Raw genomic sequence first — 13,676 nt, 5'->3', positions numbered from 1 at the left:
TCCCTAACCTATGCCCAACACACGGGAATCATCAGCAGGGAAACAGTAACCAACCCAGCCAATTTAAGGTTGATAATTTTTATTTCTCGCAAAATGTGAAGCAACCTCAGAATGAGACGGCAAATCAAACCTCTCCCTCTTTCCCTCTGCAAACACACGCACACAAACACACACACGCCTCTCCTCCCCTGGCCCCCACCCCCTAAAGTCCGGCAAGTTCTTTCAGTCCGCCGCTGTGTTGAGTTGCATCTCTTGTGCTCTGTGGGGCAGGAGGCAGGTTCCAATCACGTGTAGAGTTCAAAATCAATGCGCTTGGAATTGTAGAACTGGCCCTCGGAATTCTCCACCTTCCGGCAGTAAACCCCATCGGGGAAATAGCCTTGGGATACCCAGTCCTGGAGGGATACACAAGAGGAAAGTGCTGAAAGAGAAAGGGAATTGCTGAGAGAAAGAAGAGATGGAGCTGGCAAACTGGTTGGGGCCAGGGGATGAAGTGAACAAACAATCACTGGGGGGAAATTATCAACATAACCAGCAAATTCAAACACGACTGACGTTAGCATATCAAGGGGACCAACAAAATCTGGACACATGGAGAGCCCCCCCCCCCAAAAAAAGTTGGTGCACCTAATGGACATGGGGGGGTCCTACAAACTAAAATGCGTTAGGTGGTTTTCACTCAAAAACAGGCATGAAAATGAAGATTGTGAAAGGCTAGAAACTTGGCTTTAAAGATGAAACCGGAGATTCTGCAGAACCCGAATTCTGCAACCAATGCCCAGTTTTGTAACTGAGATATTGCACAACACACATTGCTGGCAATATTTTCAGATAAAATGAATGGTGGTGTGCAAGAATAGTCCAGATTTTGCACTTCTAGGCAGCCTACTCAGGTATTATCTTAAACAAAAGCCAACACAGTAAATAAACAGTTCACTCGTAATATATCAGTGGTAAAATGCTCATTTCTTCTCTTTCCAAAATAGATTTTATCTTGAACAATTGCAAATGCAGTAATAAGGAGTCCACTTGTGATATACCAGTGGTTCAGTGCTCGGACGCCGTTCCAGTAATCAGACATTTTGTTGATTAGTCATCGAGCTTTGTAGTAAATAATATATAAGACAGTACATAAACGACTTAAAGTAGGGATATATCTGTCCCCATCTGCATATTTCCATCAGGAGGAGCACAGAAAGAGGAGGTTTAACAAACTGAAGGACATCATCTTTCAGAACAAAGAATTGCAGTAGTAAATGTAACCAAAATGTGGCAACTGATTACATTAGTGTTAAAAAATCCTTGATGCAGCTTGACAGCTGTCACTACAAATCGAAACAACTTCTCTAGCAATATGATTTCCTTGCTTAAGTGGAGTTCATAATCCCAGCGTGCAGGAATTATTCTTCACTGTCTTTGTATATACTTTCATTAAATGTCTGCATTATTTTTACAAATGGAACTGCTTTTAATTGTTTTTACACTTTTCTTGTTTTACAGTTACCAATGTTTTATTTGTTTTTATGATTTATATTCTATTGCTGCAACACACCTGGGACCACATGGTAAAGAGCAGGTAAGAAATCTAACACATTGCTTCTCCAATATGCCCACAGCTGCTCACTCACCTCAGCAGGCAAGCCACTGAGAAGTGCACTTGCAACTACGGACAAGACTTATACACCCAGGAACAATAAATGGATAGAGATGGACATGAAGATTGAAGATTTAGGGGAAGAAATGAACATAAAAAAGAAAAGAAGGAGGAAAAAAACCAAAGGCTACTGAAAGAATGGAAAAACAAAAAATTATCAACAAAAGGCCACTGGTATAGGCGGAAAGAATGAAGACTGAATGATGAAAACAAGACCTAAGACAAGAGAGAGACATGAAGAAATATCTGAGAGAAATAACAGCGGTTTGGCTGCCCCACTTTGTCTCTTACCTGCATCTGGGAGCTGCTAAAGGGGCCATAGAGTTCGGACGTGTTTGTGTTCTCCCATTTGTATTCCCACATGACCTCGGAGAGAGCATCGTCGTCGCCCTGCTTTTGCTCCTCACTTCCCACTGCCGGAAGAATGTTAGAACCTGTGTCAGGTTGCCAATTCCAACAATAACCCAAGGGCTAAGATCCGAAATACAATCAGGACAGTCGTGTAGTACAGCTGCACTACTTCAAACATCAGGATTCTGGGGGACCGGTGGGTGATCCCACATTTGAATGCTTCCCCACAGAAACACCCTGCATGTTGAAAGCTCAAATATTGGAGAGAATCTTAAGAGCAGAAGCCTTTTCCCAAAAGGGAATACTTTTCTCTGCAGGCAGCTGCGCCAGGGGATTATTATTATTATTATTATTGTTGTTGTTGTTGTTGTTGTTGTTGTTGTTGTTGTTATTACTATTATTATTTGCAAATTATGCATTTTTGGTCTTCCCAAAACAGCAACACAGTTCCCAATGAATGGTGGTGTGCAAGAATAGTCCAGATTTTGCACTTCTAGGCTGTGCCAGCTTATCTAAGGCAGAACAATTGTCTTGGATCGGCACCAGCCCACATTGATGCATGAAGTCTCTCATCCATTTACTTATCATTGGGATCTCCTATGTGCTAATTAGCTCAACAGCAATTAACTTCAAATTTCACAACATCAAATTTTGAATGCGGAAGGTTAAAGGAAACAAAAGGCATTCGCGTAATATTTCCATATGCCCTTATGCAACTTGGAACGGCCTGAGGGGAAGTTTGGGTAGGATCCTTGTTGAGTTATCAACCTGGGTGCCCCTGGCTGATCAGGGGATCACAGAGTTGCTAAATTATTATTATTATTATTTGCAAATCATGCATTTTGGGTCTTCCCAAAACAGCAACACAGTTCCCAACAAAAGGACTCACCCGCTGGTGTCTTCTCCCCCAGTTTCGCTTCATCAATATCCTCAGCAAACATATCGAGCTCCGGTTCGGCTGCGGATGCTGCTGCAGGAGGTTGCTCCAGCGCCCGGAGCCTCAGTGCCAGCTTCTCCCGAGTCTCCTGGTAGATCTCATACACGCCTCGCGCCACCATTTGGTCAGCCAGCCCCGAGAGGCGCTCCAGCTGCTCTTTCCGTTCTGGCGACCCGGGCTTCTGGGGCTCTCCTTCCTCGGCTGGCTCTGCCTCCTCTGCCTTCAGACGGCTCCAAGGCCTCCTCTGACGCCCGCTCTTCTTGGGCCCGCCCTTGTCTCCCAGCCTCTGGATGGCCCTGGCCACCGTCTCGCCAGGCAGCACCAAGGCCACCATCCCTTCCAGCAGCGCCTTCTTGTCCAAAGGTGCCCGTCCCACTTCAAGATCCTCTTCCTCGTCTTCATCGGCAGAATCTAGCGGCGGCTTCTTCTGACCAGGACGCTGCTCCTTTATCCTGACCTGGTTGGGAAGCGAAAGGGACAGGAAAGCCGTAAGAGGCAAGTGGCAGACCATTACAAAATGTGGATGAGCTCAACTTGTTAGAGCATGGTGCTGATGACGCCAAGGTTGCAGGTTCAATCTCCGTAATGGGGCAGCTGCAAATTCCTGGATGGCAGGGGGTTGGACGAGATGGGCCTCAGGGTCCCTTCCAACTCTACGATCCCAATGTATGGGCTTCAGATCCAGTCAAAGAACTCTAGCAGGTGCCGCAAGCCAGAAATAATACCCTTTTTGTTATTTGCACTCCCTGTTTCTATTAGATATTCCCAAGAATCATAGCAGCCTTGTTTGATGCAACATTAATTCACTGGTTGTCCAATTCTTGTGGTAGTAAAAAGCCATGGAGGTAAGAGAGCAACATTATTCCCGCTTACTTAGTTTTAAAATACTGCACCTGACTATGTTTTCACCAACCACAGACATCTTTCGAAAGATAATAAAATTCTGGAGTTTAACCTGTGCTGTAAGCATACAGGGGAAGGGGGGAATCCACAAACAGGGCGGGGAGGGAAACCCACATCCAAACCCATTTTGCCTATTTCTCATGTCTATCCTTGCACTGGTTTCTATTGTGTAAGGTACTGCGTGCGCAGTGCAGAGCTTGTATGGGAGTACACAGCATCAAATCCCTACTCAGCTATGAAGCTCCCTGGGGTTTGGGAGGGCTGCTGTCTCCAAGGCTATATTGTCTCAGAATTACTCCAAGAACTCTGAGGACCATGCAGGAAAGCAGCTTAGTTATGACAATCAACCTGATTTATTTCTGACTATTTATGGTACCCAGATTTGAGCCATGAACCCAGTTCGCTCCTGTCCTGGCCGCAGAACTATAGCCCATTCCCCCTACTGCTGTTCCCTCTTGCAGACATTTCAGAATTACTTCCCAGGATCTCTGTATTTATGATTGTACAATGCAAGCACAAAAACTGATGCTTTGCTTCCTGCTACAGTGCAACTGGGGAATCAATCCAGCCCCTCTCTCTACACACTGTAGGAACAGCCAAGGTTATCAGCTCCCTGTTGTCACAGACTGTCTTCTGCTCAGCCCAGACAGGCAACCTTACCCAATCTATGTTGTCCAACCAGTTATCCCGAATCATCGCCTCTTTCTTCAAGAAGTAGTTGCCTTCTGAATCAAAATGGCCTTCTTCCATCTCCTCCTGCAAATTGAATGGAGTGATCCGGACCCCATCTTCATAGTCGATAGTTGCAGATTCCTGCCCTACGAGGGTAAATAAGAAGGGGGGGGATCAAATTATGATGGAACAGCCTCTCATAATACTAGAATAAAATGACTGTTAACTTTAATAAATCACTAGAGCAGGGCTGATACGAAAAACCATAAGAACATCCTATATCCTTTTAAAATGTGGCTCTTTTCTGGGGGGGCGGGGGCGGTGTTACTGGGTTGCCGTTTTTATTCTGATTATATATGTTGCAATCTTTTCTGTGAACCGCCCAGAGACCTCTGGGTATATAAACTTAGTAAACACCTACACTGAAGAAGTGTGCATACACATGAAAACTTATACCAATAACAAACTTAGTTGGTCTCTAAGGTGCTACTGGACAATTTTTTAATTTTTAAAAATATATTTCAACACCAACAACTTGAGAAGAGTCTGCTGGATCAGGCCAGTGGCCCATGTAGTCCTGCATTCTCACAGTGGCCAATCAGTTGCCTGTAGAAAGCCAGCTAGATTTGAGCACTAGAGCCCTCTCCCCACCTATGGTTTCCAGCAACTGGTATTCTGAACCATTGCTGCCTGCAACTGTGGAAGAAGAGCACAGCCATCATGGTCCGTTGCCATCAATAGCCCTATCCCCTATGAATCCTTCCACTCTGCAATCGTAATTCTGCTAGCCCTAGTACATCCAATAGTGTTTATAGGTAAAGGGACCCCTGACCATTAGGTCCAGTCGTGGCCGACTCTGGGGTTGCTGTGCTCATCTCACTTTACTGGCCAGCATGACTAAGCCGCTTCTGGTGAACCAGAGAAGTGCATGGAAATGCTGTTTACCTTCCCGCCAGAGCAGTACCTATTTATCTACTTGCACTTTGAGGTGCTTTCAAACTGCTAGGTTGACAGGAGCACGGAGCTCACCCCGTCGCGGGGATTCAAACCGCCGACCTTCTGATTGGCAAGCCCTAGGCTCTGTGGTTTAGACCACAGCGCCATCTGCGTCCCAATAGTGTTTATACACATACATATATAGAGGCAGGATCCCCTATTTTAGCTCAGCACTCTGACATGGTTTCAGGGGGCTCAGAGGTGTGAGGCTGAAGTATTATGAGTGTTAACAATCACCCACCGCTAAAATAAGTCCCAGTTTTTACCTTGGGCTCTGGAAGGGAGCGCTGGGGATGACCAGTGGTGGATGGCCAAGATACTCCAGCCACTCCAATGGCCAGCCTCCCAATGAGCTCCTATTCCCCCCCATACAAGCTCCAAACATATGGAGCTGAATTGGGGAGTATTCATCTTCCACAGAGGAACTGGGGAGCGCTGATCTTCCATAGAGGTGTAGTTATGAGATCAGGGGCTACAATCCTATGCACACTTACCTGGGAGTAAGTGCCAATGAACACAGTGGGCTTACCTCTGAACAAAACTTGCATAAGGCCTCTTAAAGGGTCCCGACAACCCAAAATATTGTCTTCACTTCCAAGACCTTCTAAAATTTGTGAATACCTAAACACAACCTACCTTAAAAGGATGCTGTAAGGCTTGATGAAATAATGTATCCAAAGGGCTTTGAACACATACAGCCCAATCCCACGCATATCTACTCAGAATTAAATCCTATTAAGTTCAGTGGGATTTACTCCCAGGTGTCCCTGGATTGCAGCCTTAGTTTTCATGCAGATGTCCCCCCTTAAGTACTGAAATAGATACTCAATGGCTCCATTTCCTTTAGGTCTGCCACATCCATACCACTGCAATTCCAAGCAAAAGTAGCCTCTCTTATCTTTATAAGGTCTAGTGGCTGGCTTGCTGTTTTTTGGGGTTTCAGAAAGTAGAAATATCACAGAATACAGAATCTCATTATCCAAATATGTACACGTACCATGGTTCCAGTTCCATACTTACCTTCTACATCATCTGATGCAAGGATGTCATATTTGCTGCCTCGCCCTTCCTCCTCGTCATCCTCCTCATCACTGTCCAATGAGTGCTTGCCCTTAAAGCGGCTGCCTGGTCCTCCAACTGCAGGTTCCACCAGCTGTTAAAGGGGGTTGGGAGTTGGTAAAGAATGTAGAAATTATCCATTCAGAAGCTGAAGAATCTGCCTGTATTCCCCAGCATCACTAGTTTAGAGGGGGTTTTTTTCCAAATCTGCAGCTTATCCCTTTTTTAAGCTCCCCTAAATCTTCAGGATAAGCCACTGTGCATTCTCAAGTCAAGCTCCCAGATTTTATATGTTTTAAACACACAGTTCCTCCTTCACTTTATCCCCTGAATATGAAGATATTGGAGAATAGCTCACCTTCTTTTTTGGCAAGTTCATTTCCTCCTCATCCTCATCGCCTTGGTCCTCAAAGGTCACCTTGCGTTTTGACATTATGGCTCTACGAAAAGCAAGCCAGATTCAAAAGATGGCAGAGGGGATGCAAGACACCCGAGAGAGCTATCTGTGGGCAACACAGGAGAGGGGCTTGGCTGTTCTGATGGGTTTGGTTAACCAGAATTTGCATAATGCTGCTTCCACTGCTGATAAGACCCTTATCTCTACCATGCAGGTCTCAGGGGAAGGGGCCTTATCTCCACTATGCAGGTCTCTGGGGAGGGTTTGTAAACAAAGTAACTGTAGGCTCCATCTTTCCTGCATATACTGGTACAGAGATGTGTTTTATACACATCGTTTTACCCTCTGCAAAAGCAAATCCTATCACAATACATCTCAACCTGTTACGTAAACTCAATGAACAAAAGATAGCAAATAAGAACTCCTTGCGTATTCTATCACAATGCTTTGATTTAGAAATAGCTGCACTAAGAAACCCCAACTTTCTTAGTAACAATGGCACATTTAAGTTTTGTATACATAATTTACTCAGCTTCCAAAAGGATTTTTTTCACATAGCTCAGGTTTTATTTGGGGGCCACAAAAAGGGATGTGTGCGTGCAGGCTAATAAGCCTCTAAAGAGCAAGGAGTGCAACACCTGAGCTCTGACCACTAAAGTTAACAGCAGCCTTGGGAGAAAGGTAAAATGCTCCAATTAGTTGGCAGACTTAATCCCAGGACCATGGGTTCGAGCCCCACGTTGGGTGAAAGATTTCGGCATTGCAAGGGGCCGGACCAAATGACCCTCGTGGTCCTTTTCCAACTCTTCTACAATTCCTCCTCTGTACTTTGGCTGCTGGAAATAATCCAAACGTAGTCAAGCTTCGCTGCTCTTCATCATCTCCAGAGGACTAAAACGCAAATGAACTCCAGGCAAAATGTGGGTGGTTTTTTATATTATTATTATTATTAAAATAAACCCCGACACCAATTACGTTCCTAAATTAACCACGCTAACTACTTGAGGGAGAGGCCTCCCAAACTCCAAAGAAGCCTTTCGCACGGCTCGGAGGCCGCCCCGCGCTTTGCAGGTGTGAGCAAGGGGGGTCATTGACCTGGGAGCGCACCTGGGCAGGTATGCCGCCGCCGCCGCCCCCCCCCCCCCCGCAGCCAGACGTTCAGGCGGGGCGGGAGCTATTAGAATGTGCGCATTACGTCACTCGCATCCTCCCCCCGCGCGACGGAATGCGACTCCCACCTGAGTCCTCACGCAGCCCCGCTGCCCAACTCTCAAACCACCGCGGCGAGGCAATCAACATCCGGGTCCCGCCGCGCCATTCGACGAGGACGTGACGCTAAGCAGGCGGCGGCGCACGCGCTCCGGAAGTGACCGCAAAGTATTGGCAAGCGCCGGCTTCGTTCGCGCCGACTAGCACGAAGAGTGTGGGCAAAACCTGCGCGCGCGCGCGGTGAGGGTAATTTCCTAATTTTGGACCTCCTCCTCGGGCGGAAGTTGTATATCATTCCAAGCCTGTGCAGCCCACAGGAATTGTGCAGTTTATTGCTCAGCTCCAGTGTATCTTGGGTTGCCCGGGTGCAAAGCCACGCACACTGGACTTCCTTCTGTGTAGGACTTTGACCTTAGGAATGAGTAGTTCTTTAAACTGATGTGGTTTTAATGGCACGAATACTGCAGGTGGAATTAAAAGGGAACCACACACGTTCCTGAAACAGGTCAAGCAACAACCCTCAGCCATAATGGTTAAACTGAACCTCCATGGTTCAAGGCACTGTACCCCTGAATAACAGCTGCAGGAGATACAAGCATCTCCTTGGCCCTTTGAAATCATAGGGCAGATGAACCTTTTGTTTAAGCCTGATGCAGAAAGCCTCTTTACCGTGCCACCAAACAATATATATATATACACACACACACAGATATATCTATATCTATATCTATATCTATATCTATATCTATATCCACACCCACACCCAGAAGTATCAGGGTGGTTCACAGAACAAAATCAAAATATAAAACCATGAAATAAAGGATCAAAATAAAAACAACAACCCAATAACACCCCCCCCCCCAAAGCAACCCCACATATTATTATTATTTATTGGCTTTATGTCCCACCAGACACAGCATGCAGAGATTCCCATGTTTAGTTAAGGCAGAGGCTGCCGTTGCCTGCAAGAATCTGTGGATTAGGGTACTAATCCAGCCTTTAAGATGTCTTTAGCCCTATTAGTTTGTTGCAGTGAGAGTCTTGCGGCACCAACAAATTTACCATGCCACAAGCAGTAGCTTGTTTCTTAATATTGTAGACAAAGTGGGCTTATGCCACAATACAATTGTTGGGTTGGGCTACAATTTACTTTACTGTACTTCTAGGCCAACTTTCATTCAAACTGATGTCAGGGTTGTGTGCAATAAACATAAACAATATTTATTCCAAATAACAACAGCAACAACTTCATATGAACAATAAACTGAGGAGAAGAAGAACTATAAAATGATAAGGGAGACTGAGGCAACAAACCATTTAAAATATCTGGGCAAAGAAAAATGCCTTGGCCTGGCACTGATAATTATATTTTCTGCATTGAAATGTTAGGGTACCATGACAGTAAAAATCTTCTCTGTTCGATACATAATGTACTTTCACTAGAAAGAGCACTTGAAAAAGGACCTCACTCAAAGATCTTAGGGCATGGACAGGCCAACAGAGCTGTCTTTCCCATTGGGCTTAGTGGTGCGTTGCGCCAGGCGCAGGATATGCTTAAGACAGCCCTGCAGGCCAGGGTGGTATACAGACTTACTCCCAGCTATTCCAAGCTGCTGGGATAGCTCAGTTGGCAGAGCATGAGACTCTTAATCTCAGGGTTGATATTGGGACAAAGGATTCCTGCACTGCAGAGGTTGGACTAGATGACCCTCATAGTCCCCAGACACTGGCATTAGAAAATAAATACAACATAGCAGTGTTGCCCTCCTTCCTAAAACAAAACGGAGGGAACCATCATCAAGGAAAGCCACAACTTTTCCTGAGCTGCCTTTCCTCACTATTAGGTGGTGATAATTAAATGTGGAGGGACATTCACCCCCAACAAGTCAAATGAGACTGTAAAGATCCCTTGCCAGGGAGCATCCAGCTACTCAAGTCTTTGGGGTTCCACCCTTTGAGAATTATTGACCCAATAATTATACTCTCGTAGCCCTTCCACTTAATTTATTATATACAGAGTTGATGCTGGGCCTCTCACAGATGAATGACAGGCTGAAATGCAACGGATCTATTTCCAAGGAAAAGTTTTAAAACAGAGTCCAAGAGTAAGCAGAGAGAGAGTACAACTTGCTCATCAAAAGCCTAATGAGGAAAGAAAAAAATCTTTGTAATACATCTAAAGACTGCAAGAGATGAAAATTGCTGGTTTTCCCCAGCAGTGCAATTACTGACAATACCCGATCCCTAGAAACCACCATATTTTCTTAACTAATGATGGACAAGTAAGTATATGATATTCCAGGGTGGGTGCATGGGGGGCGGGACAGGCAAGCTCAGAAAAGGGGGCACTTTATGGGGAACTGTAGCAACTAGAACTTAGATCCCAATGACTGAGATTCCTGCATTGCAGGGGGGTTGGACAAGATGAGCCTCCGGCCCCTTCCAACAGTTCTATTATTCTACCCTCCATTCCTCACAGCTATTTCTTCCTGAAACGAATCCATTCTAAGACAACTCTCTTTAGGACCAGAGAGAACTTTCCTTTGAGGTTAAGTTTCAGTAATTGGTTGTGGGTTCCTTACTTCCTCTTTCTAGTTGCTTGTTCTTCTTGATCTTGGGAGAGAAATTGTGGGTGGGGAAAGCAAGGGACCACGATCAAAGGGGAGGCAAGCTTCTCCCATAGCTACCTTCTCTTCCTGGATCAAGTGACTTGTGAATCGCCAGGTGAGCTGTAGTCCCGCCCCTTCACCTGGGAAATGTTTCCTCTTGAAGAGTGGAAGAAGGAGAAACTGCCATGAAGGAAAACCAAAAGGGGGAACTCAGACGCATCTGACACCAAAGGTAAGGGCATTCAGGGGAGTTTGTTTCCCTTTTTTACAATATCCTGATGTTTGCTTGGGGCACTTGCTATAGTTACATTTATTTCAAGACAAACTGGGGAAGTTCTTGCTCCTTCCCTCTCACTCCAGTTCTTCTCCAGCTTCCCCCTTTCCCAGTATTTTTCTTTAATTATGCATAGATTCGTCCTCTCCTTTTTTCTTCTGGCGCCCTTCATCCTATCGTTTCATTACTTTTCTTCCTTCACCACCTTTTGTCCTCACTCCTTCTAAAACCATTATTTCAATTTGTTTATCTGTCCTGTTATGCTTGCACAATTGGTTTGCTCCTTCATTGAGTTATTTCCACTTTTGTTGCAACATCCTACTCTAGATCCTGTTCAGTTTTCTGAAAAATAAAATAAAAAATCCATCCCAAATTAGAATCACTCCCAGCTGGATAAACACCACACATTTAAAGCAAACCAATAATCCTGGCAACTGTAGTTTACCCGCAGGGAACTATACTTCCCAGCACCTTTAACCAGCTACATTTCCTAGGATTCTTTCTATTTCGGTGTGTGTGTGCGTGTGCTTTAAATGTAAGATGTGTACACAACCAGAGAGCTTTCATCTCCCCTTCAAAAACATGATCCCTTTTCTCATGTGCTTTGCTTCATTTTTTCTTATTCCCTTTCACCCCATCCCTAAGTTATTCCACACTCTCCCTCATTTCGCTCCTTTTTTTCACCTCCCCCCCCCCCCGTTCTATATCTGGGCCCATTATCACCTGTACTTTCCTGACATGCCCACCTGTTTCATTCACCGCCACCAGTCGTCCATCATTATTTCACCCCTCGTTTTTCAGGGTTCTGTCCGCCATGAAACTCCACCTCTCCAGTGCTCTCGCATCTTCCCACCTGAGGCATCTCCCAGACCGGCAGGGATTGCTGTACAAGAAGAGCATCCGCACAGCCTCCTACCGGCCATGCTGGTGCGAGCTCTGGGGCAACATCCTCTTCTGCCGAGACCAATCGGGAGATCGGGGTCCTCTCCGGCTCATCATCCTGGAAGGCTGCACCGTGGAGCTGCAGGAGTCTGCATCTGAACCGCACACCTTTGAGATTTCCTACCCCAATGGGGTACCTGGCGCCCGATCCTACAAAATGGCGGCCGAGAGCCAAGAAACCATGGAGGGTTGGGTGCGAGCTCTCAGTACGGCAGGCTTCTGTTACCTCCGAGCTTTGGTGACGGAGCTGGAGGGACAGTTTCAGATGTTGAAGCACCAGCAACCTCCCAAATGTGAAGGACAACCGAGACACTTGGCAAGAGACTTGAAACACCCCACTACAAAACCAGCGGTGGAAGCTGGTCCCTTCAACATGGGTTTTGTCCAGCTCCACCAGCAATTTGGAGAAGATATTGTGAGGCTGAGGCGGAAGTGGCAGGAGAAGCAAGTCAAGCAGCAGCCAGAGAATGAGTCCTTGATTGATTTTGATTAGGGCAATTCAGGCCATACCAAACGTTTGGACCGTGCCTTTGGGAAGTCTAGAATCTATGAAGTTTCAGGCAAGAAAGTCATGCAGAGCCAGTATCTGATTAATGCCTTTGAAACATATGTCAGCACATTGACATTGATTTTTACATGCTACAAGAGATTTTAATAAATGTGTATTTTTAAACAAAGAAACCTACCAGCCTTGAGAATTGCTTTGTTTACCATAGTAGCAGCTGCCATACCTGATATAGTGAGAAAGGAGGTTGAGCTCAGTAATGGTATATTTTGGTGGAGTCTTCAGCTGTGCCAACCTCCTGAGCGTGGAATCAAAACCATTCGCCAAAGTGAAAGCTTGGCTTCTTTGCCATTTGGTCCAGCCCATGCATTCAGTGGTGTGATGAAAACAGCACTGGCCTACTCTCTGGTCTTTGACTGGTGGGTCAGGACCATAGCTGTCAACTTTCAGATTTGAAAAGAAGGGATCAGCAGCCTCGAAAAGATCAGCAGCCTCACCTGTCCCGGGGAAAGTCTACAGGATATCTAACAATCCGGGATAGCAGCGGGAAACGGCGCTGGAATAAGGGAATTTCCTGCAAAAAAAGGGAAGGTTGACAGCTATGGTCAGGACCCTTGCCTTAGCCTTAAGGATGCAGTGCCACAACAGCACTATCGTGATATGGTAAAGTAGCAATAAAAATGAAGCAGCAGGTATCCACCATATCTGGCCTAAAAGTTGACTGCTATCAAAGCCAGGATTGCCTGGAGAGTGGGGGCTCAGCAGAGGCCGCAAGCAGAAGTCTCCCTTAGATTAACTGTAAAGAGATCCTGTTAAGTGGGAGAGACAGGCCCTTCCGAACACAAAGTGTGCCTCTACCTCTAAACTATGGTCCTTCCGATGGCGTCATCTTCCCCAACCCACCATAACACACACACAATTTATCAATGATTTCCAGGTAGTTGTCTACGCGACTCATCATAAAATCATTCCTCCAGCACGACTAAAAGGATCTTTGTTCCAAATAATATTCTGAATTTTCTGTATTTCGATTTTCCAGTTCTGCTCTCACACCCTTAAAGTATCCATGTGTAATTTTACTTTATGTTCACTTGCTCCCTGGTTCAACATCATTTGTGGCTGCCCAACATGGCACTGGTCCACCTCCAGCTACACAAGCCCGCTGATT

The 13,676-nt window shown here is 45.7% G+C and overlaps 2 protein-coding genes across 3 annotated transcripts; one reads left to right on the top strand and one right to left on the bottom strand.

Moving 5' to 3' along the window:
- Positions 1-62: 62 nt before the first annotated feature.
- Positions 63-10,877, bottom strand: CD2BP2 (CD2 cytoplasmic tail binding protein 2). 2 transcript variants are annotated; one of them, XM_083707492.1, is made up of 7 exons: positions 10,761-10,877; positions 6,931-7,012; positions 6,534-6,666; positions 4,506-4,663; positions 2,895-3,399; positions 1,946-2,067; positions 63-395 (listed from the first exon to the last, which is right to left on the bottom strand). In XM_083707492.1, exons 2-7 carry the CDS (start codon positions 7,003-7,005, stop codon positions 285-287), a joined length of 1,104 nt encoding a protein of 367 aa, XP_083563618.1. In that variant the 5' UTR covers positions 7,006-7,012; positions 10,761-10,877; the 3' UTR covers positions 63-284. The 2 variants fall into 2 exon arrangements, with proteins under 2 accessions (XP_083563618.1, XP_083563617.1); XM_083707491.1 differs by lacking the exon at positions 10,761-10,877 and adding an exon at positions 8,208-8,364.
- Positions 10,878-10,879: 2 nt separating this feature from the next.
- LOC310829277 (sesquipedalian-1-like) lies at positions 10,880-12,684 on the top strand. The gene is made up of 2 exons (XM_083707571.1): positions 10,880-11,019; positions 11,863-12,684. The coding sequence occupies exon 2, from the start codon at positions 11,876-11,878 to the stop codon at positions 12,494-12,496; it is 621 nt and encodes a 206-aa protein (XP_083563697.1). The 5' UTR covers positions 10,880-11,019; positions 11,863-11,875; the 3' UTR covers positions 12,497-12,684.
- The last annotated feature ends 992 nt before the right edge of the window (positions 12,685-13,676 follow it).

The sequence above is a fragment of the Podarcis gaigeae genome (genome assembly GCF_964106915.1).
Source record: "Podarcis gaigeae genome assembly, chromosome: 13".
NCBI classification, from domain to species: domain Eukaryota; kingdom Metazoa; phylum Chordata; class Lepidosauria; order Squamata; family Lacertidae; genus Podarcis; species Podarcis gaigeae.
Note: the sequence above shows the minus strand (reverse complement) of the source record. Positions and strands in the feature narration are given on the sequence as shown.